General features: G+C 41.2%; 3 protein-coding genes and 1 long non-coding RNA gene across 5 annotated transcripts; 2 read left to right on the top strand and 2 right to left on the bottom strand.

The window, feature by feature from the left end:
- Window positions 1–8,167: 8,167 nt before the first annotated feature.
- On the top strand, window positions 8,168–14,529 carry rhag (Rh associated glycoprotein). Its single transcript, XM_058057435.2, has 10 exons — window positions 8,168–8,474; window positions 11,056–11,239; window positions 11,902–12,052; window positions 12,361–12,508; window positions 12,710–12,876; window positions 12,953–13,090; window positions 13,162–13,280; window positions 13,349–13,422; window positions 13,593–13,666; window positions 13,824–14,529. The coding sequence occupies exons 1-10, from the start codon at window positions 8,297–8,299 to the stop codon at window positions 13,896–13,898; spliced, it is 1,308 nt and encodes a 435-aa protein (XP_057913418.1). The 5' UTR covers window positions 8,168–8,296; the 3' UTR covers window positions 13,899–14,529.
- On the bottom strand, window positions 9,914–13,274 carry LOC131107423 (uncharacterized). The gene is made up of 3 exons (XR_013630321.1): window positions 13,139–13,274; window positions 11,890–12,031; window positions 9,914–10,020 (listed from the first exon to the last, which is right to left on the bottom strand). It is a non-coding gene; the product is annotated as an uncharacterized LOC131107423 (long non-coding RNA).
- Window positions 14,530–15,368: 839 nt separating the features above from the next.
- On the top strand, window positions 15,369–17,226 carry LOC131107518 (uncharacterized). Of its 2 annotated transcripts, none has more exons than XM_078798788.1 (7): window positions 15,369–15,501; window positions 15,828–15,882; window positions 15,990–16,151; window positions 16,233–16,291; window positions 16,376–16,465; window positions 16,551–16,643; window positions 16,727–17,226. In XM_078798788.1, the coding sequence occupies exons 1-7, from the start codon at window positions 15,499–15,501 to the stop codon at window positions 16,775–16,777; spliced, it is 513 nt and encodes a 170-aa protein (XP_078654914.1). In that variant the 5' UTR covers window positions 15,369–15,498; the 3' UTR covers window positions 16,778–17,226. The 2 variants fall into 2 exon arrangements, with proteins under 2 accessions (XP_078654914.1, XP_057913611.2); XM_058057628.2 differs by having other exon boundaries at window positions 16,373–16,465.
- Window positions 17,227–18,321: 1,095 nt separating this feature from the next.
- Window positions 18,322–22,581, bottom strand: rd3 (retinal degeneration 3, GUCY2D regulator). Its single transcript, XM_058057626.2, has 3 exons — window positions 22,170–22,581; window positions 20,541–20,844; window positions 18,322–19,373 (listed from the first exon to the last, which is right to left on the bottom strand). The coding sequence occupies exons 2-3, from the start codon at window positions 20,828–20,830 to the stop codon at window positions 19,022–19,024; spliced, it is 642 nt and encodes a 213-aa protein (XP_057913609.2). The 5' UTR covers window positions 20,831–20,844; window positions 22,170–22,581; the 3' UTR covers window positions 18,322–19,021.

The following is a 22,581-nucleotide window of genomic DNA, read 5'->3' as shown; positions in this document are numbered from 1 at the left end:
AACATACCAGCACGCTACCTCTGAATGGACCATTTATGAGACGAATGGGAGGCAATAAAAAGTTTCATGTTAAAATATACCAACATGACTCTTCTCACTGTACACAGTGATAAAGATGTGATAAAGCGGCATAGAAAATGAATGTGTGTGTGAAAACTTTGGACACCTTCTCATTCAATTGCATGAGTGACTGAGTCCAACCTTTTGAACGGTACTGAGCATGAGCAACCGACTTTGCTATTAATGTAACTATAATATACAGTCAAATACATGTGAAGTCCAAAAATTATGAAAATGTTTCAGGAAAGATTTATCTCATTGCACAAAATATTCATTCATTCATTCATTTTCTACCGCTTATCCTCACAAGGGTTGCAGGGGTGCTGGAGCCTATCCCAGCTGTCTTCGGGCGAGAGGCGGGGTACACCCTGCACATATAGACAAACAACCATTCACACTCACATTCATACCTATGGACAATTTGGAGTCGCTAATTAACCTAGCATGTTTTTGGAATGTGGGAGGAAACCGGAGTACCCGGAGAAAACCTACACATGCACGGGGAGAACATGCAAACTCCACACAGAGATGGCTGAGGGTGGAATTGAACCCTGGTCTCCTAGCTGTGAGGTCTGCGCGCTAACCACTCGACCGCTGTGTCGCCCTGCACAAAATATTGTCAGTTTTATTTATTTACTGCATGTAACACTTACATTTGAAACAGGAAGACCATCATCATACACACCACCATTTCATCCATCTTTTTTCTATGCCGTATATCCTCACTAGGGTCGCCAACCAATCGCAAGACAAACCACCATTCAAACTCACATTCATACCCATGGACAATTTGGAGTCGCCAATGAACCTAGCATGCATGTTTTTGGAATGGGACTGTGTAAAAATGCTTTTTCTTCCTCCTCTCTCTTTGTCACATTATTAACTTTAAACATTTCACATGTGAAATGATGGCTGGGAAAACATCAAGAAGTGCACATTTATCACTCACGGGACAGCATATAAATACTGCATGTGATGCGTGCTTCTTTTCCCATGTACTCACTGCACTTGACTGGATAGTTCATATTTACAACTCTTGACTCTAATAACAAAGAAAGCCCACTGGTCTTCTCTGCATCTGCTTATCTGCTGTTGCACGGTAATCTGACACGGACCATCTACTCAAAGGGGATGGTTGGACGTGGTGCTCGTACTGTACTAGTAATGGTATGGAGGGGGGGGGCACATTCCTTCTTCTCATCCTGGTGTATCTGTTAGCCATTAGCTGGTGTCATGCACATGTAGGGACCAAATTTATAAGCTTCACTCCAAAGTGACCTGGTCATGAGAGGGTCAATCCTTCAGGGTTGATTATTTCAGATGCATTCCTTGCTTGCTAGCATATATATATGTGACGTGAGAAAATAAGTAGGTGGAGTATGCCTGTGAATGTTCTCATTCATCTACGTCATTGTATTCTCAGTAGGGGTGCACCCCGATATTGGTTGTGTCAGGCATTAAAATGGACAAGAAATGGAAGAAAGGTGGTCTAATAATTTGTTCCATTAAGGTATATCATTAACGGAAACATCAACTCCAGTCTGTTGAAACGTACTGAAATGTCATTTCCAAGTTCAGATACTGTACGTGTGTACAGATTCACATTTAATATTTGGTCCAAGAGCAGTTCCCTTTAAATTCCTGATAAAATAAATACTCACAATACAACTGAGGTTACCCAAAGCCAACAAGGAAACCCTGCCCGCCTTGTAACTACTTTTTAATGGACATTTTCCAAAGCTTTGGCAATGCAATTGAATAGTGTGTGATGAAAGAAAAAAAGTGAAGCACGTCTGCATGCGATTTGCTCACATTGAAACTCAATCCCTCTGAGAAAAACTATTACCACCATGTGAACTCGTTTGTGTAGAATGACTGAGTTTGAAATCAGCCATGACTGTCAAAATATATATATGGATCACCTATTTGGCTCCATGTCATGAGAAAAGCATGAAAAAGCATTTTGTTTTCCCATATGGGGAGATCTAAATTATGCAAGGTTTACTTCAGTGTCAATTTAAACAGTAGTCATCCAAATATGATTGAAATAGAAACATTGCATGAATAAAGATCTTATCAAAGAGTTGAAGCTTTGTAGTGTTTTACATAGTGTATGTTTGACAAGAGCCATTAATCATACCATGTATACCATACAAGACTTCTCCCCTTGGATGCTTGCGTGACAAATCAGTTTCTCCCTCCCTTTTTTACTTTGCCGACATGCCTCAAACCACCAATCCCTCTGTATCCTGTGCATTGAAAGCCCCCCCACCCCCACCGCTATTTAAGTCAGGATGTTTTTTTTCTCCCCCCTACAACCCTCCACTTCATTTTCCTATTTCTATGGGAAGTCTTGGGTTGGGACCCAATCGTTTGCGTTTTTAATAGAATGCAAGTGATAACACGGCAGGTTGATTGCCACATGGAGCCAAACGAGGAAAGGGTGTGGCGAGGGGGGGGCTCAATTAGGGGTTTAAAGAATCCTACGCAAGATAAAGCAATTACTGCGACGAGGAATCTCTGTGCTAAATGTCAGGACAGACTGCAGAGGAAGTATTCGGGGGGGTGGGGGAGGGGCACCAACAGGTGTCCTTTAAATGCTCTGCAGTTAATGCGACATTCAAAAGTGATCAAAATGCCATTTGCAGATGACATTTCAATCTCACTACAACATGTCAACTACCCTCGCTCAAGTTGTATTTTGTCACTTCGGGCGCAGAGAAAGAAATGTCAGCAAAAGACGAAAAGATCTTATCGTACATTTCGGACTTGCAATGGCCTGAGACCAGAGCTCGCTTGTTTTATCTTCCTAATTGAGGAAACTAGAAAGTCAAGCAACTACTTATCAGGGTGCGTGGGCAAACAGAAGAAGTCCCACGTTGCTGGACATTAAGACCTCTGCAATCCCCGCCCACCCCATCCCTTCCACAACACACACTGCCGCAAACAGTAAGCAAGCGCTGAAGTGGATTTGTAGACAAAACAGGCAGGAACGAGCCGTTGTAATCAAGGTGTTACGTAATTCTAATCAAAGCACGGTTCAGCCCAACTTCAAAGGTTGGACACAATTTCATTTCAAAACTACAGTATTTTTCCCCTGACAAATTCACTGAAATAGAAATAATCTGTTTTTTATAAATGATCTAAATTGAACAGTACAAGGTACGTCAGAAAAGTTCCAGGACTGGTCTCACAAAACATATTTCAAAGCCTTTCAATTCCAGTGTATAGTATATACATATATAGTGTATAGTATACGCTTCTACTGTTTTTTTATCATTCATTCATTTTCTACCGCTTTTCCTCACGAGGGTCGTGGGGGTGCTGGAGCCTATCCCAGCTGTCTTGGGGCGAAAGGCGGGGTACACCCTGGACTGGTCGCCAGCCAATCACAGGGCACATATAGACAAACAATTCACACTCACATTCATACCTATGGACAATTTGGAGTCACCAATTAACCTAGCATTCATTCATTCATTTTCTACCGCTTTTTCCTCACGAGGGTCGCGGGGGGTGCTGGAGCCTATCCCAGCTGTCTTCAGGCAAAAGGCAGGGTACACCTTGGACTGGTCGCCAGCCAATCACAGGGCACATATAGACAAACAACCATTCACACTCACATTCATACCTATGGACAATTTGGAGTCACCAATTAACCTAGCATGTTTAAAAAAAAAAAAAATCACCAACAGTGTTCAAAAAAGTATGTGATGACAAGCTGACTGGAGAGAAAGTGGCACTGAGAGCAGGAACAAAAGAGAGAGAGACAACAACTCGACAAAGTGTGTGATAAAGGACTTGTGAGGCTGTTCAATTCTGACATGGAAGACGAAAACGGTGAAGAATGACTGTTGAACCAGCCGTGTAGGAAGTAGATCTTTGGGACTTGGTCATATTTAAAAGTAACTTGCAGGCTGAAGAATCGTAAGCACCCCTGACAGAATAAGAACTGTAAAATTCTTCACAGTTTGAAAGCGTCAAGTGTACACACATAGCTGCCATTTCTTTGTATCATGTTTTGGCACATGTGGTTTTGCTCACACAGTGTTCATATTTTAGGCATGTCCCTCTTGTCAGTATGTTTGACGTATGTTTTGGTGCAACGCTACAGCTCAAGCCACTCAATCTCCCCCACACACATTTTAAACATTCTAAGTCCGACTGCATCTGGAGTCCCGCGCGAAGCTTTGAAGGTTCAAAGCGGGCAGCGGTACGAAAGCATGGGGATGGTATTCCTCTTATGCTGCATTCAATGCTGTCGGATGTCTCTATTTAACAAGTAACCATGTTCAAAGAGTATAAAACAATACACCGTTTTTATACAGAACATGATGACAGCCAAAATGACCAATAAAAACAAATATTTTGATAGACTTTTACATTGTTTAGATGATGGACGACAACAACACGATGAGAGCTTGGGATTGTTCTTGATTACAAGCAGCTAACACGCTGATTAGCTGCCAGCGGAGGCTTTCCTCTGTGCTCCGACCTCGCTTATCAGGATGGGCAACTGTTCCCCTAAGCTCCCGGCGCAGGAAACAAGGGCTGGTGTACTGTATGTTCGTGAAGGGGGTTGGGGGGGTGGCGTGGAGTGAACGTTGAAAAGGAAAGGAGTAGTGTCATTTATGCTGTCATCCTCTGCGTTTTGCAATCCAGTTCACACCCCCATGATACAAAACAATATTTCAAAAGTCTTGCAGGCCTGAAAGTTGTACTTTTATGTTGTTAGCACCAAATTGGACAGTTTTGACAACAACCAGTAGGGGTGCAACAGTAGTACAGTTTCAGTATGTCTCATTCTCTCTATTATATTAATACTACAAAATAGTAATTTACAGTAAATACATAAAAATTTAAGAATGTGGCGGGCCACTTTGATGTGCACATTAAAGATGCTAAACCCAAATCAATGCAGGTCAGCATCTTGTACTATGTACTAAGTTATACAAGCGTTGTGTTATTAGTGAAATATCAAAAACAGGTACACCGCACCGTGACGTCAGGAGCAGGAGATGGCACATAACTATACCCTCCGAGACATACTCAGTCCTATATTCTGTCGCTTAATGCCGATAGTGTTTTCATCTGACCCTCACGGACATTATGTCAGAGGGGAGGGTTTTTCTTTGCCAACCTGGACAGGTACAGTGCAAAAGGTGAATTGTCCCGTTTTGTGCGGACCAGACCATCTCTATCAAAATGTCAAATATACAAATGTGACACAAGAGACAACACTTTGAGTTTTCTTTTACAGGCCTGATTCAATGGGGTGGAATGCTGCACTTTGATCCAAGCTGGCCCCTATGACCTTTGAGGTGACATTTCAGAGATGGGTGGTAGTGACCTTTCAAATTACTATGGTTATCACATATGCTTTTATGAGATCACCTCTTACTCTCTCCCCGAATATGGTCGAAAGTGTTCAAGAATAGAGACACCATGTAATGATGATTTACTGTCATAGCTTCAACATTCTGTCATTGGCTTAGCTTCTGTGTTTAGTCGCCCTTTCATGAAGTCGCTTTAATGACTTATGAAGTGGTAGTTTTATGACACATAATTTAGTGGTTCAATATTTAGATTTAAAACACACCATCATGTTAGAGTACAGACCCCTAAATACTTTTTATCAGACTCCAATCTCTTCATTCCAAGAGTCATGAAGTTATTTATCGCTGCTTGCTCCAAATTCCGACCGTAAACGCGCCACATCCTTTTGTCTCCAATCCCCACGTGCCATTACGCAACATACAGGAGGACATATGATCTTTAGTCCATCTGGTGACGGAGTACGAGATCAGTCTGATGATGGATGAAGACTTTGGTTTATACCAACCAGATGTATGGGTCAAACAGAGTTTTCAAGCATCATATCAGGTGGGCCTCGAACAATTGTTTCTCGATTAAAAACAGAAACGTTCTTCAATGCAGTGAAGGCAGATCGATTCCCCCCTTAACCATAAAGTATGAAGTTCTTGCTACTACCGAAGAGGCATAACTAGGGGGCCCTCCTTGTTCGATACGGGCCCCATAGGTTCGTGTGAAGCGGTGATCCTCGAGGGATCAACAACACATTCCTCACTTAGGAGGATGGCTTGGTATAGATACTGTGTGTTCCCGATAAGAACCAGAAGCCATGATTGGTCTCTTCATTAATCAACAATGTAAAGCCTTCTGTTGGGGGGCATACCGCACGCACATACACCACATTCTGGTTTCAAGTCTGGTTTCTATTCTGAAGCTGTAGGTCTCCGAAATGGCACGTATAGTTCAAAGTTGCTGAAACAGACTGTTGTACTTCTTGGGAAATAGCACCGCCTCCGCAGTTGAAAGGGTCGTGACTGTTTGAGCAGCTGGAAGGACAGCAAACCGTGGTGTCAACAAGCTGGCAATGCACGGTGATCAGCGTGTTGTCAGCATTTAGCACCATCCAACACATAGTGGCCATTTCCAAGTTAGATGTACATTTTTCCAGCTTCCTGATTAATTAATTTTCCACTCCTTTTGCATGTCCCTTTTGCTTCTTTGTCCATTAAGTGAAGAAGAAACTGAATATATTTATATATATATTATAATATAGCCATTTTTGTGCCCACAAATGCATAGTTTAGGCATAAAATACATACAAAAGTTTAGCCTTTTCCCAAAATGTAAAATATCAAAATTGCCCCCACATCCTGATTTTCAGTAAATGTGTGGACAACCCTGCTTTAGAGGTCTCACTGCAACTGTCTTTCCTTCAAATTGAATAGGGGTCCCACAGTATGTAAAAAAACACCACATGACATTGGAAGCCCTGAAGGGTCAGCCACATACAAAAAGAGAGTGTTTACTTAGTTATTAATAGGGTGAGCTCCGATTAAAGCAGCATATAACTGTTGCAGTCAAGGATGAATGGCTGTGTTAAGTGGGCCATAAATCCTGCTGTTCAAACTTGTCTTGAAACAAAACAATACATACAGCCGCTGCCAAATATCACAGCAAAAACTCTGCAGTGTAAGTTGATGGGGTAATGGGAGTTTATGACATCTCTCAACATTTGGAAGCCATTTCCCAAACATTAAGAAAAACGCTCCAAAACAAACACAAATGTGTTGCTGGCATTGATTAACTACTCTCGCTCATTCACAAGGTCTCTCAGCCCAAAAGGCTAATAATAAGGCCAATTTGGACTCCTATTTTCACATTGTGGGAGCTACAGAGCAGAACCTGATGGCCCACTGTGAGCTGTGAGCCTGGATACTTTCTGGTTGGTGGCAAAGGAAGCACAGGCGTATATGAAATGATGTCAAACAACAACACTGGAGCCCCAGTGTGCATTCTGGTCAAAATGACACAAAAAAAAAACACTCTGTGAAACTATTTACTCACATGCTTTGCAGTGATTGCTTGCCTTGTTACATGGTGGTTTGCATCAACGATGTGAGCAATAGAGTCTTTTTCAGTGCTCCACACCTACCGTAATATCGGAAAAATCACAAAAAAGTATTATACAATGAGGCCCAAAACACTTAGATGTCAGAAAACTAAACCTGAAGAGGACTTTCCCTTTAACAGAAGGATGGTGATATGAAAATTTTGGTGTGGAACAGCCGAGACTTAAAATGCACAAAAATGCCCTTACAAACCTGAAAGATTTGGAGAACTTCTGCAAAAGAAGATAGTGTCAAGATTTGCCATACTGAGACAACGCCGCAAAAAATGGTTTGGTTTGGTTGCTGCATTAAACAGTGCAATGAATCTGAAACTGCAAACACACGAGTCAAAACTAAATTGTCTTTACAGGATGGTCAGCAAAAACATGAACAGCAAACTAAGTGACACTTGTGCGATGCAAAGCTGCCTCTTAAATATGTCAACAAACTCAGTGACAGTGAAAAATGAGTGCCTAAGAAGCTCAATAAGGTGAAAAGTGTGTACTAAATGAGGGTTTGGCTTTGTCCCTTCAGTCATCCACAGAGGAAACCCATCCCTGAAAGGCCAAGTACACGAGGGGGGGTTGAAAAAGAAAGAGGGGGGTGTTCATCATCCAGGCCCAAGACTTCTGCTCTGTCATTGGCCACAACAAAACCCGCATCAGTTTAAAAGCAGATGCCACTTTCTTCTTTCCCTTCACTCAGTTAGAAATTGAGGCTTACTGCGTGTGTGTGTGTGAGAGTGCACATTGCACGTTCCTGTGTGTGTATGTGCGTGTGCAAGTGCCACAGACAGATAACTATAGCGTCTCAGCATGCCGGCGTACGCCACCAACATGCGGCTGAAATTCCCCATCGTGGCCTTGGCTTTGGAGATTATTACCATCATCTTGTTTGCAGTCTTTGTGGTCTACGATGACGGCAAAGGTCACGGCCACGACTCGCACTCCAACAACACGGGCCACCACGACCCGCCTATGGAGCTCTATCCCAGTAAGTGTGACTGGTGCTGCTGGATAAAGGATGCGCTGAGTGGGATGTCTATAATACTGCAGAAATCAAAGACATGCAGAAACTTTTTTTTTTTTTAATCGATTCTGCTCCATTATAATGCTTTTAGCTCTATATTGGAACCCTACTTGGTACCGAAATGTGAGTTGAACTGGCCGCCACATGCCTCACTACGAGGCAGCAGAATGGTTATCTTAATATACGATGATAAAGAGTCTTGTGATACACTAATATAATTCTAATCTTTTATGCATTTTGGCTTCCTGTTGACTTAAATCAATGAATGCAACTTTGAAGTCATTTCAATAACTCATTATCAGCTTCATATCAAGGTTTGTACTCTGTCAGGTGGAATTACGAATGCAAAACATGTTTTTTCCAATCACACGTTGAACAGAAAGAGAGTGTCAGGAGTCACAGGTGTTATATTCCTCTCCATCCACGCCTGTTCATAAAAAAAAAAACCTCCAGAGGAGTGTCGGGTGGCATATAGTAAAGAATATGCATCTGCAACTCTCCTGCAGTTTGCTGCTGCACTGAAGTGTCCGCTCACAGTTGGGTGTGGCGGGTGTGACCCACAGAGATAATTTTTTTTTTTTTTTTTTTTAGAGATTTGCACTTTTTGCTATATTGTCACACAACTAGAAACATAATGACCATGTCAAAACCAGTGTGGGTTGCACAGTGGACCGTAACCGATGTCATTAAGAGAATAAACGTGAGGTGAGCCACCAGAGAGGGTCGTCCTAAGTTACCTTCAAGGGATGTTAAGGGTCGTTGCCATAGGATTTAAGTACATTTACATGTTTTGCAATATGCGTGTCCACGAAATATAATCCACACACAGGATACCGTGTCAAGCCGAAGCATCTTTGCACATAAAAAAACATGAATGACATTTTTGTGGTGCAAAACGATTTCAAGCATCGCTCCTTCACATGCACATTTCACCCCAAACGGTAATCTCTCCGTGTGAGCGTTACCTAACGTCTGGGCGTGATGCCAGACGCTGTGGCTGCGTCCCAACTTTATCTCCTCGTATTCAGCGCGTAGCTTACAACCATGTTCTTTAGTCACCACAAAACGGGGCATCAAATGCGAACTTCAAAGCGTCAATAGGTTATCTACAAGGCATCACTGCAGGTGTAAGGCAAATGTTAGCATTTTAACTGTTTTTTTTAAAGCGTCCTCACATATTTGGCAGCATTACTCAACTGACAAATGGAACCACTCTCGATGAACACGGGAAAGATAAAACAGCATTTTATTCGCCACAGAACCCAGCAAAGCAAGATTTTACTGTTACTGTGTTCACATTCACATAGCGGAATGAGATAATTAGACATCCAACGTCTAGCAACAATTGCTTTTTACGCAAAAGGGCAGGAGAAGTGACACCCTTACACTTGTACTTAAAAAAAAATGTCATGCCACCATGGTTCACGCAAGGCATGGTATCTGTAAAGCTGCAGTGGCGTTGAAAGACAAAGTGCTGCATGCACAGAATCCTGGGGAGTTCAAACTTTCACTGAGGGAAATATCAAAGGATGAGGGGGTCACTCTCATATTTTACATTTTGTAAACAGAGAATGGAAAAAATATCAACTCTGTCTCCTTACATAACACCCCCCCAACTACATTCTTATGAATGTCTTTCTCATAATACTATGAGTATCACAAAATTATAATGTTGAAAAAGTTGCATCCATATTATGACAACTTTGAAAAAAAAAATTCTTCAATTCAACTTTATGCTCCTAATACTTTTTTGGGAAATTATGACATTATCAATATTATAACTTTATTTAGCTAATATTTTGACTATTCTTGTAAAATTACTTATTTCCTTTTTTGTTTTAGTTTTGCTTTTAAAAATGTGCCATCTGCAGGCCAGTCTTCAGACACCTGATTTAGTCCATAACTTGGTAGCAAAGAATAACGAAATATAAGGTCTCCATCTTTGTCATTTGCACAAAAAAATTCAAAACTGAGTTTCTAAAACTATGACTAATGAGCGGCACTATTGAAAAAACCAATCATCAAACAAAGCTGGTGGTTCCTGTTTAGAACACCATTAAGAATGCTGTGCTATGAGGAAATTACACCCATTGTCTTTCTAGTCTGATGTCATTTCCATTGATGGTGCTCATCACATCAGCTTAAGACCATTTCCTGTCCGATGACGCACCTATGGACACCACCCACGGACGTGTACCTATACCGCCATCCTTTACTCCTAAAACAAACTCCCCCACTTCCCCTTAAACCTGTTAGGATCATGTGCTCCACATACTGTAAAGAGCATTTTCCCAGAATCCCACTGAAAGTGTGATTGAATTGCTTTTCAAGTCACCAGGTCACGGCTGACAAAACAGCCCCTGTGGAATTATTTCCACAGGTCAAATGAGTGAGAGGGAAATTAATAGCGCGCGGCCTGTTTGGAATTGACCACATCACATAAAGTGTTCCGCCTAATTCAATATGACCACCACCATGGAGTTATCTACGGGCTAAAATGCGTCTTGCGTGACAAATCACTAACGCCCCCCTCTCATGTCCCCAGTGTTCCAGGATGTCCACGTTATGATCTTCATCGGCTTTGGCTTCTTGATGACTTTCCTGAAGAGATACGGCTTCAGCAGTGTGGGCGTCAACTTACTGCTGGCCGCCTTTGGCCTGCAGTGGGGCCTCCTCATGCAGGGCATCTGGCATCTTGATGATGGCAAGATTAAGATCAACATCTTCAAGTAAGGCCAGAGCCACTGCAATTGGATCTGGGGTTGCAATCCCACGTTTTTCAGAAATTAATTCATAAATGATCGGTGTTTGATGGTAGACTATGGTCTATTATAGGCCGTAACGTATTGCATACAAGTGGTGTGTAGCATTCTGGTCACTAGATGGCAGTAAACATTTTAGACATTACATTACCTTAACACTGCATGAAGTCATGAAGTCAGCCATGTCATGCCCCACATGATAGAGCGGGAAAAGGTTGTCCTCCCATTCCATGTGGAAGTGGTAGGTTTTTGGCTTCTTTAAAATAAATAAATTAGAGGCTACCTAGTTAGCTTGCTTGCTAGCTCGCCTGCAGTATAATAATTGAGATTCCATTTCCTAGCCTTGACTTCATACTAAAAAATATAAGAATGCCAAACAAAAGGCAAATTAAATAGCAGAGACCCTCCATTTGGGGGAGTTATCCAGAAGTCTTGCAGCATTTGCTCAAGTTGTAGTGTAGTGACCTTCGTGCGACATTTGATTATTTGTATTTTGATCAAATTCGGTTTTTTGATCATCAATTCTTACCGATGTTCCAATATTCCCCAGTTGAACTTGTTTCTGAAAATATTCCTACACAAACTACTCTTATGCTGTGGTTGTTTTACCCTCTCACCTCTCCTTGAAGAATCATCAACGCAGACTTCAGCACAGCCACAGTCCTGATCTCCTTCGGAGCGGTTCTGGGTAAAACCAGCCCTGTTCAGCTGCTCATCATGACCATCCTGGAGATCAGCATCTTCTCCATAAACGAGCACCTGGTGGCAACAGTTATGGAGGTGAATCAAACCACAGGAAAAAAAAACATCATTTAGAGAAATACATTCACACCTTACACATCATTGCAAATATAGACCGAAAAAGTGAAGGTTCACTTTGACAATGCACGAGGCAGTAAATGGAAATGAATGGCTTTTCATTCTAAGTGCATCCAATTTAAAGTTTGATCAACATATGCAAATCTAATAATGCAATTATTTAAGTCTCCTAATTTGTAGCAGATTGATGTCCGTGGTGAATTGCACCCTAAACTAACATATGGAAAAAATAGTTGTGGAAAAGTGCATGAACTGTAGTCTTTTTGCAGGCCAATGACGTTGGGGCCTCCATGATCATCCACGCCTACGGAGCTTATTTTGGTTTGGCCGTGGCTCGAATGCTTTACCGGCCGGGTCTGAGGAACGGCCACGAGAATGACGGCTCCGTCTACCACTCTGATCTGTTTGCTATGATTGGTAAGACACAGGTTGTCCTACATTGGACTCCAACTTTTACCCCTGCCTCCTTTCTGATCATTCATGCCATCTAGTGGACACAGTTGTCTGTGCGGCTGTGCTGAGGACTGGTTGCTCAAGGATACCACCTAGTGTTTGTGAAGCGAATAGCTTTCTTTCCACTTGTGATTAAGTAACTTCACTGACCCCTCTTCTTGACAGGGACCGTGTTCCTCTGGATGTTCTGGCCTAGTTTTAACTCAGCCATTGCCGAACCGGGCTTCACCCAGCTCACAGCAGTCATCAATACCTATCTCTCGCTGGCCGCCTGCGTGCTCTCTGCTTACGCTATCTCCAGTCTGGTGGAGCACAAGGGAAAACTAGACATGGTCAGACAACTTTCCTACAACAACAAACCTCAAATGTGTTTTAAACCTGTTCTGACATCGCTTGTTTATTCTACAGGTGCACATTCAGAATGCCACACTGGCTGGTGGTGTCGCTGTAGGAACATGTGCCGACATGAACATTGGGCCATTCGGGGCGATGCTGATTGGATTAGTGGCTGGTATCGTTTCCACCCTAGGGTTTAAGTACCTGACTGTGAGTTGAAGTAAAACACCTGCATACCAAGCCAATGTGCATACTCACATTGAAGTTGCTTTTCTCTACAGCCTATTCTGGCATCTAATCTGGGCATCCAGGATACCTGCGGTGTACACAATCTGCATGGCATGCCGGGCATCCTGGGAGGCCTGGCCGGTATTGTGGCTGTGGCTTTGGGTAAAAAAGAGTAAGTGTCAGAGATTTCACATATTGCTGTGTTTACTTTGCTAAACACCTGCTCTGCTCACCTTTTAGAGGGAATGCCGCCATGCAAGCCGCTGCCTTGGCTTCATCCCTTGGGTTTGCTCTGGTTGGAGGGGCTATCACAGGTGGGTGAAGAAGTGACACTCAGCAGCCATTTTATTGGTACACCGCCTATATTAATAAAAATATATATATTGGATGTGCTTTTATTGCACAAGGGTAGCTATGTTTAAGTGGTTCAGTATGGTTGGTCGATTGTGACCAGGGTGACCAAAAATATCTTTCCTTGCTCAAGGATTAATAATGAAGTTACCTATCTGGGGACAACCTCCAGACCAGAACTGCTTCGACGACTCTATTTACTGGGAGGTAAGAAATCCTGCTCAATTTCATAGACGGTAGACGTAAGAGATATTTGTTATGATTAAACTCCCGTGCTGCATCATAGCCAGGTAGTGCCTGAATTAATATCATGTTGAACTGTTGGATTTCTCCATGGTGATTTTTGTTGTTGTTGCTATCCCAGGTCCCTGCAGAGGAGGAGGACAATGAGGAGAGCTTAGCTCATGCAGATCACTCTAAGAACAAAGCAGATGTTTAAAACCTGGACTAGGAAAATGCACAATGCTTTCCATCACAGTTCAGAGAAAAGCAGTAGGACTCACTGAATTTGACATCATAATTTTCTTAAAGAAATACATAATAATCGATTAATTGCTGATTAATCGTGTCTTGAAGCAACTGAGGCAAACTGAAGTGCACCACCTGACTGCAACCAGCAGAGGCGCTGTTGATTCAGTCTGAAGTAGCTTGTTGGCAAAGCAGAGCATCAACATAAACAATTGTCAGTGGCTATTAAAAAATATATATTGAAATTTAAAGTGCCTTTCCTTAAAACTACACACTTTTTGGAATTTAATCAGCAGCCTACAGGGATGAGTTTTTTTGTTTGGGTTTTTTACACTGAAATTAGCAATGGACATATGATTTTTTTTCATAAATCAATGCTGTAAAACAGCTTTCTTTACTTTATCAAGCATACACGCATGCTTTTATATACAGTATTAGTAGAGTGTCTATTTTAGCTTTCAAGTATTACATTGTACTTCTTCCACACAAATTGATGAAAAGCAGGAATGGAAGGGCTACCTCACCCCTTACCTTTAGAAGAACAATGTTCCTGTAATGAACCAACCTGTGTGTGTCTGTGTACACTGAGGCTTATTATTATTTGGATTATTTGGATTATTTGGCTTATATTTTATTATTATTTGGATTCAATTACATGAAATGTATTCTTTTATGTACATACTATTTCACATAGTCAGTTTGATGGTAGCCCTGTGGTGTAAAAAGTACCCGGTACAAATGACAGCATATTAATTACACACAGGAAAATAAGTCATATGCAAAATATTCATACTCTAAGGCAGGTTATTTCTCTTTGTCACTACATTTACGATACAACACTGTTACACAAAGCTCCAACATGGAGTGCAGGGCAATATAAAACTGACAACATTTAGAATTAATCTCTTGTTTTTGGCCATTTATGTGCATTATTTTTTGGTATTGTCTTTTATACAAATTGTACTATTACTGCCATAATAAATGTTTTCTACATTATTGCCAAATGTGTGCGTTTTGTGAATCACCGTCACTTTTTCTGCACTATACTGAGAACATTTCCTAATACTCCGGGTAGTTAATTCAACTAAAAGAGAGGTGGAAAGCTTTTGAGATACCGAATTTGCTGAATGATACTTTATGTGGTTATACAAAAGGGACCTCTGTCGTGCAGATACACAGTACAGTGTTTAAGAGTGGGAGCTAATTGTAGTTGTTTAAAGAACATATCCGTATTTAATTTACATTCCCATGGTGACACATAAATGTATCAACTTGTCATAAAATACGTACCTTCTCCGTACAGCAATTACCGACATTTAGCGTAGCATAATGAGTTACAGGTTTATGTAAAGTGGCAGGTGGCGGAGTACTTCCGCATTGGTTTGGCGCGCTGTCATTTTAAACAAATAACGACGCACTTCCGTGTTGTGAAGGAAGCCAGCGTGGTGCATTCTGGGATAGAAAATGGCTACCGGGGTTGTTAGCTAAAGCTAACCTACGGCGCATCAGTGTGTGGATAAATGTAGATATATTTTGTTGTGTTGCCAAGGTGTTTGTGATTAACTACTACCATGGTGAGTGTCGTAACTTGCCATCTATTATGAGTATTGCTTTCTGCGTGAATGCAATTTAGTGTTAGCTTAGCAACATTGAATACATAATCCGCCAACTATGAGCGATGGTTGCTAATAGGACAATGTTATGTTTATTTGTGTGCAACTTCTAATATGTCAACACTGTATCAACCTGAAATTAAACACAATTCTGTTTTGGTGGGTAATCACCACATTTTCCCTGTTTGATTTATTGATAAATGTCCCACTGCAGCTATTAGATTTTACAATATAAGCATTAGCAAAAACAATGTCGACTGAATGATAAAAATGTTCTTTTTTTCAAGTCAACAAAACCAGAGTGCAGAGTGTCCAGTTCCAGGGCAGATGACAAGAGCCGAGGCAAGGCTGCTATGTTATTGTGTGCATATGCAAACCTCATTACTAAAGTAGTTTTAATAGGATTTGTGCAACTCTTGCCGTGCATCAGTAATATTCTGTTTATGCAGGAAGAGAAAAGAAAAAGCGGAAACGAAGCCGGAGTAGATCATCCTCCTCCTCGTCCTCCTCTTCCACGTCATCGTCATCCTCAGCATCCTCGTCATCTTCTTCCTCATCGACTGGCTCATCACATTCGTCCATTCGCAGCCGGAGTAGCTCCAGAAGTAGTGGTACGTTGACATGCAAATGGTATTGTTTTCAAATGTTTTCATCCTCAATTTGATAATAATTCACTCTTGTTTTCTTACCAGACTCCCGCAGTAAGTCCAGAAAGCAGTCTAAGAAAAGGAAAAAGGACAAACACAAAAAAGTATGTTTCTATATTATGTTGCTAGCTTATTAATTAGTAATATCACATGCAAAAATGTGTCCAATTTTTGTAAATCTGCAGCAGAAGGGCAAGAAAGAGAAGCGACACAAACGTAAAAAGGACAAGAAATCAAAAGGCGGGGAAGACAATTCTGGGCCTGTTCAGATCTCTAAGGTTGTACATGCGTTTCATTCATTTCGATCACATACCTTTTTAAACCCAAATGTGATGATCGAGCTCCTTTTGTGCGCTCTCTCAGTACTTGAAGGAAAGGAAGAAAGGCGGCAAGTACAGCATGATTTCAGGAAAGAAGATCAAGATGAAAGTAAAGAAGTCAAAGAAAGATAAACAGGTATTTTTGTAGACACGATAGTGCTGTATCCTCTGGCTGATGTACATATATGTTTTGTTTTTTGATTTTTTTTCCAATACCAGCGGGACAAAAATCGAGCCGAACTTCTGGAATTCTTGAACTCTACCTTGTGATTCCACTGTGGATACAGCAGCCGACCTCAGGAAACGGACTGTCCCGGAGTAAATAAACATTTCTGTCAAAAGAGGGACAATGTGCAGCACAATGAGCTGATACTGTAATAGCAAGACTGAATTCAGACCAACCTGTCTAAATTAGATGTTGTTTCTTATGACCATATGCACTCGCTGGCCGTTACAATAGGTACAACTGCACAATCCAATCAAAATGATGTCACAGCAAAGATAAAACGCTCAGATGTACCTAATGAAGTGGTTAGTGAGTGTCCCTGCCACGTGTCACTGCTGTGTCAGTAAGTACCTTTCTATAATAGTTTCTAATGTGACATTCATGCATTCCCTCTGTAGTATATATATCGGTGGATTCATTTGAATAATGACTGTTCGAACTGATCGAATGCATTCATGGAGCTGTGAGACAAAAAAATAAATCAAATGTTCCATGGCTTTATCCAGCAGTGTTTTATTACCTTTTTCTTCTTTGCAGCAGACGGACACATGCAGAAGCTTTTAGTGTTACTGACTGACCTTGAATGTGGGAGTGATGTGCGTGGCTATTGTGCTTGCTGTGAAGGAAAAAGCAGAGGCTGACTCATCTTGGAAATGATGGGAAAAAGAATACTGCTAGAACATGAATTTTGTTCATACGACACTTGACTAAAAAGCTCAAACAACTCCCCTTTTTTAAGCAATGCAACTAAAAATCTCTTTAAATTGTGACATATTTGCAGTTGGATACATTATTTGGAAGGGTTTGTAAACAGAAACCATAATTTACCAATTTCACCACAAGGGAGCGACACTAGTTATGCTTTTCACCGTTTGCATCTGCAATTAGGGTTGCAAAAGAGTGGCATTTATTTAAACTTCAAAATTTTATATTTAAATGTGAGTGTGAATGGTTGTTTGTCTATATGTGCCCTGTGATTGGCTGGCGACCAGTCCAGGGTGTACCCCGCCTCTCGCCCGAAGACAGCTGGGATAGGCCAGCACCCCCGCGACCCTCGTGAGGAAAAGCGGTAGAAAATGAATGAATGAATTAATTAATTTTATACTTAAATGTGAGTGTGAATGGTTGTTTGTCTATAGGTGCCCTGTCATTGGCTGGCGACCAGTCCAGGGTGTACCCCACCCGAAGACAGCTGGGATAGGCTCCAGCACCCCCGCGACCCTTGTGAGGATACAATCAAAATGCATATAAATAAATTTAAATGATTTAAATGAACATTAAAGGTTACTTTTACCTTCACTGAAGACGTGACGTTTGACGTGACTGTAAAACAGGAAGATGGTGGTTGATCTCACTGCCGTTGTGTCTGGGAACTTCAATGAAGGTAAATCCCTCATTTATTTTATATACATTTAGAGTTGTTCTATGTAAACTATAAGTGGAAAATCATAAAAACTTGTTTTGTCTTGTTGTAGCAGCATAGACGTGCTGACTTCTGGTTCCGGTTGCCGATTTGTTTAGCTAGTTAATAGGATGCTAACAAGGAAAGGACGTTTTTTGATATTTGACAAATATACATTAAGAAAAGAGACTCACGCAGTTTATTAATAGTATAACAAGACCGGAGAATGCAGGCAAAATTGTGGCATATATTTTTGTTTGTTGAAAATCATGCTAACCGAGGTGCCACTGTATTAGGTTATTATACAGTTCGCAGGAGTTATGTTCCAAAAGCCCTAGAAATGCTTATAGTATGGCTCTCACGGTTATTAAACACATTTCAGAATCAGTTGCACACAATAAGCAACAAAGACATGCATGCGGTATACAGTACTGTTCTTACAAAACCTTACACAACATTGTGTTTTGTGAAGTTGTCTTCCTGCTGGAAAATGTTGAATGCATTGACTTATGAGACAGGGCCCCCTGCTGGGTTCATATTTGCGGCAACTATTTTTTTCCCCTGCAGATAGCGCCATCAAACCCTTTTCTATTAAAAAAAACATTAGCAAGCAAGTTGAATTGTCCACAGCCATGGAAAACTAGTGCAGTGAGATACATTGTGGTCATCTACAACCATGCATTCCTAGTTACAGACATTTCAAACCAGAATGAAGCATGACTTTTTGTATATGGATATGTGTGCAAGTACAAGATGCAACATGCCTGAGTGGGGTGGTGTCCTACTGAAGAAGATGAAGTTGAGCTTCATCCTGGATCATGTAGCGCAGAGTGACCAAGTTGCAGATAAGCAGGAGAGACCACCTCACTGTTCCTCACTGTCCCCATCAGACCAGTTTACTGCCACTCGCCCCCTTGTATCTGAAGTCTGGCATGCTCCACACCCTCTCCTCCCTCTCCATGCATCTTTCCACATCCTCCGATACCGTCTTGAGGTCGCTCAAGCCGCCCCCGTTGGGCGACGCCAGGCCGGCAGCGCTGCCAAATGGGTTGATCCTGATACGGGACCTGAAGTTCACCAGGGACATGCTCATAGCACGTTTGTTGTTCCACTGTCGGGCGAGTCGCTGGGCTTGCTGTTCCTCCTTCATTTGGTCCATAGCCTGCAGGAGGACAGAGCGGAAGATGCCGGACACTTCCTGGACCTCAGGCTCGCTGGCTCGGATGGCATCACGGAACCTGGGCACAGCCAAGCATCCGGATGAAGACCCCCCAACTGTTTAGGTTCCAGGACTTTCCTGGAGTCTACTATTACTGTTGCTGTAGATGACAATATGGGACGCCTCTCATGTTGGGTTAGCATTAGCATTTGGATTCAGTCTTTGGTTAGTTTATCAACAATGCTGCTTGGGAACTCATGGGGGAGCCCAAGCGCAAGAGACAATTATTCCTTACTGTTGCTTTAAACAGGGCGGCACAGCGGTCGAGTGGTTAGCGTGCAGACCTCACAGCTAGGAGACCAGGGTTCAATTCCACCCTCAGCCATCTCTGTGTGGAGTTTGCATGTTCTACCCGTGCATGCGTGGGTTTTCTCCGGGTACTCCGGTTTCCTCCCACATTCCAAAAACATGCTAGGTTAATTGGCGACTCCAAATTGTCCATAGGTATGAATGTGAGTGTGAATGGTTGTTTGTCTATATGTGCCCTGTGATTGGCTGGCGACCAGTCCAGGATGTACCCTGCCTCTCGCCCGAAGACAGCTGGGATAGGCTCTAGCACCCCCTGCGACCCTCGTGTGGATAAGCGGTAGAAAATGAATGAATGTTGCTTTAAACATGGTTTATAGTACTAATATACGGCAGTTCTATTTATTTAACTTTATGGTTTAATACAATTATAATCCTCCAATGGAATTGTATTTAATTTTTAACATTTTAAGACAGTTTTATTGTGTATATATTATTTACAATATTTTTATTATGTTATACAATTCTAAATATTTTTAATAATTTAATAATTAGGTAATTAATTACCATTAAATATTTTATTGTTCATATATTATGTACAATATTTTTGTAATTATCCATAAAAATAATACACACTGCAAAGGTCATGTGTCATTTTTGAAGACCACATATGATTTTCTATTTGTCTGTCAACCAGAAAATAATTCAAATAATCAGATCAATCAATCAACTACCGTACATACATGTGGTGGCCACTTTGATACAGTTTTTGCACAAAGGATGTTAAATGCAATCTATTCTAGGTCAATTTACAAATGTACTCGCATTGGCTTTGTGGATTCTTTTCATTTTTGCAACAGGAAAACCCCGGCCCACTAACTGTTACTGTAACTGTAAATGAGACATAAAGTGGACAATGTTAGAGGAAAAGTGTTCTTACTTGAGTATGACCAGTCCACAGCAAGATGGTGGCACCTTGGAGCAGAGGTCCTCCAGGCCCAGCTTCTCCCCGGTGCTGATGCTGTAGGATGAACGAGGCGTGTTGGCCAGCCAGCTGTAGTCCACGCCGGTTTTCAGGCGCCGGTACTCGTTCTCCCTCTCTCTCTGCTGCCTCTCCGCCTCCTTCAACTGCCAGCTGAACTCCACCATCAGCGTGTCGGTGACCACGTCGGCTGGGTCCCTGCGGGGGCTGCGGTGGTACGGCTCGCTCCAGCTGAACCAGGAGGCCATGGCCCCAGGCACTCCTTTTACGGTCCCAGAGTGAGGGAAAGATATGAAAAAAAATTATTCATAATGGGTCCTCAAAAAGACTAATACACACACACCACCCTTTTTTTTTTAACTGTCTTGGGCAATGCCTGTTATGATTAGTATTAAAATAATTGGAGATTTAGAGAATAAACTTTTTCTAAATTTACAAAAAAAGTCGGAAATTAAGAGAATAAAGTTGCAAATGTCTGGGAGAAAACTTGTAATATCACGACAATAAAGTCGTAAACTTAAGAGTCCTAAATTTAAGAGAAAATTCCCATAATATTACGACAATATAGTCATAAATTTATGAAAATACAGTAGTATATTTACAAGGAAAAATACTTGTAATATTAATTAGTCAAATTTATAATCAAGTAAATTTACAATGAAATTGTAAATCTACTATTTTTACATTATAACAATAAATAAATACAATAATTTACAAGAAAATGTTTCTTATATTATGATAACAAAGTCATAAATTTATGAGGAACTATGTGAGTCAGAAATGTATTTTCAAAAAAAACTTGCAACATTTGGACAATAATGTAAATTAATGAGAATAAAGCCATAAATTTACAACAAAAAACCTGTCATATTATTACAATATTGTTGTAAATCTACAAGAATAAAGCTGTACATTTATGAGGAAAAAACCTACATTATTATGACAATATAGTCATACATTTATGAAAATAAAGTCATAAATTTACGATAAAAATGCTAACTTTATGTAACAGACAAAAACAACTTAGACAAAGCCCAGTATGTTGTTATGAAAAATAATAATAATAATTTCATTTAAAAAACATTTAGAGGCCAATTATGCAAATTCGACTGCCACAAATAGATTCAAGTCACATATAGCACAAATATAGGGGCGTCAAAAATAAAACACAAAAAGAAACACGCAAGAACATACCTAAAATAGCAAAATAAATAAATAAACAACAAAATCCAAAGGAAAAAAAAGAAAATCCAAGCAGAAACGGTGAGTCTTTTTAAAAGGCAAAATGAAACCTAGCAACCACCATCATAAACATGGACGCACAGATGGATGGATTCATGATCAAAAAGTACCACCATATTGTTTCCACACACACACACACATACACACACACACACACAGCTTGTGCTTTTATAAGTATCCTGTCTTTAATGTGAGGTTACTGCGTTCATTCTGTGAGTCAGTGATCAGCAAAGCATGCCTCCTATTCCATTTAAACAACATAATAGTAAGTGTCACTTTTATACCATCATACAGTACATACGGTATATCATACATATATCATACATGTAGCATACACTTTCTTACCTCTTTATGTCCTTGGCACTTTAAAAAAACAGGGGAAAAATGTTTAAAAAAGAGATGGCTTCTTCAGAGGGATGCTGGTCCTCTCTCCATTATGTCCCTGCAACACATGCAGCCTCCTCTCCCCCCCCCCTCCCAAGGCCTTTACTTGTTGCACCAACACTGTAGGTCAGGGGCACCACCATCTCCAGCGGGAGATTGAAGATGTGCTTATGTCCCTGGCTTCGTGTGTGTGTGTGTCTGCATGTGTGTGTCTGTGCTATTCGCTGTTGCTATAGCGACAAGCCTAAGCCTATTTGTCCACAATAAGCTCCCCCATCAGCTGAGAGGGAGCCATGAGAGGCAGATAAAGAGGACAGGCAGGTTTGGAAATCAAAGGAGGCTATTTTGAAGGTGGCGCTTTATCATCACCTGG

This window comes from Doryrhamphus excisus, linkage group LG19 (assembly GCF_037039965.1).
Source record: "Doryrhamphus excisus strain RoL-2023G ecotype Guam linkage group LG19, RoL_Dexc_Guam_v1.1, whole genome shotgun sequence".
NCBI classification, from domain to species: Eukaryota; Metazoa; Chordata; class Actinopteri; order Syngnathiformes; family Syngnathidae; genus Doryrhamphus; species Doryrhamphus excisus.
Note: the sequence above shows the minus strand (reverse complement) of the source record. Positions and strands in the feature narration are given on the sequence as shown.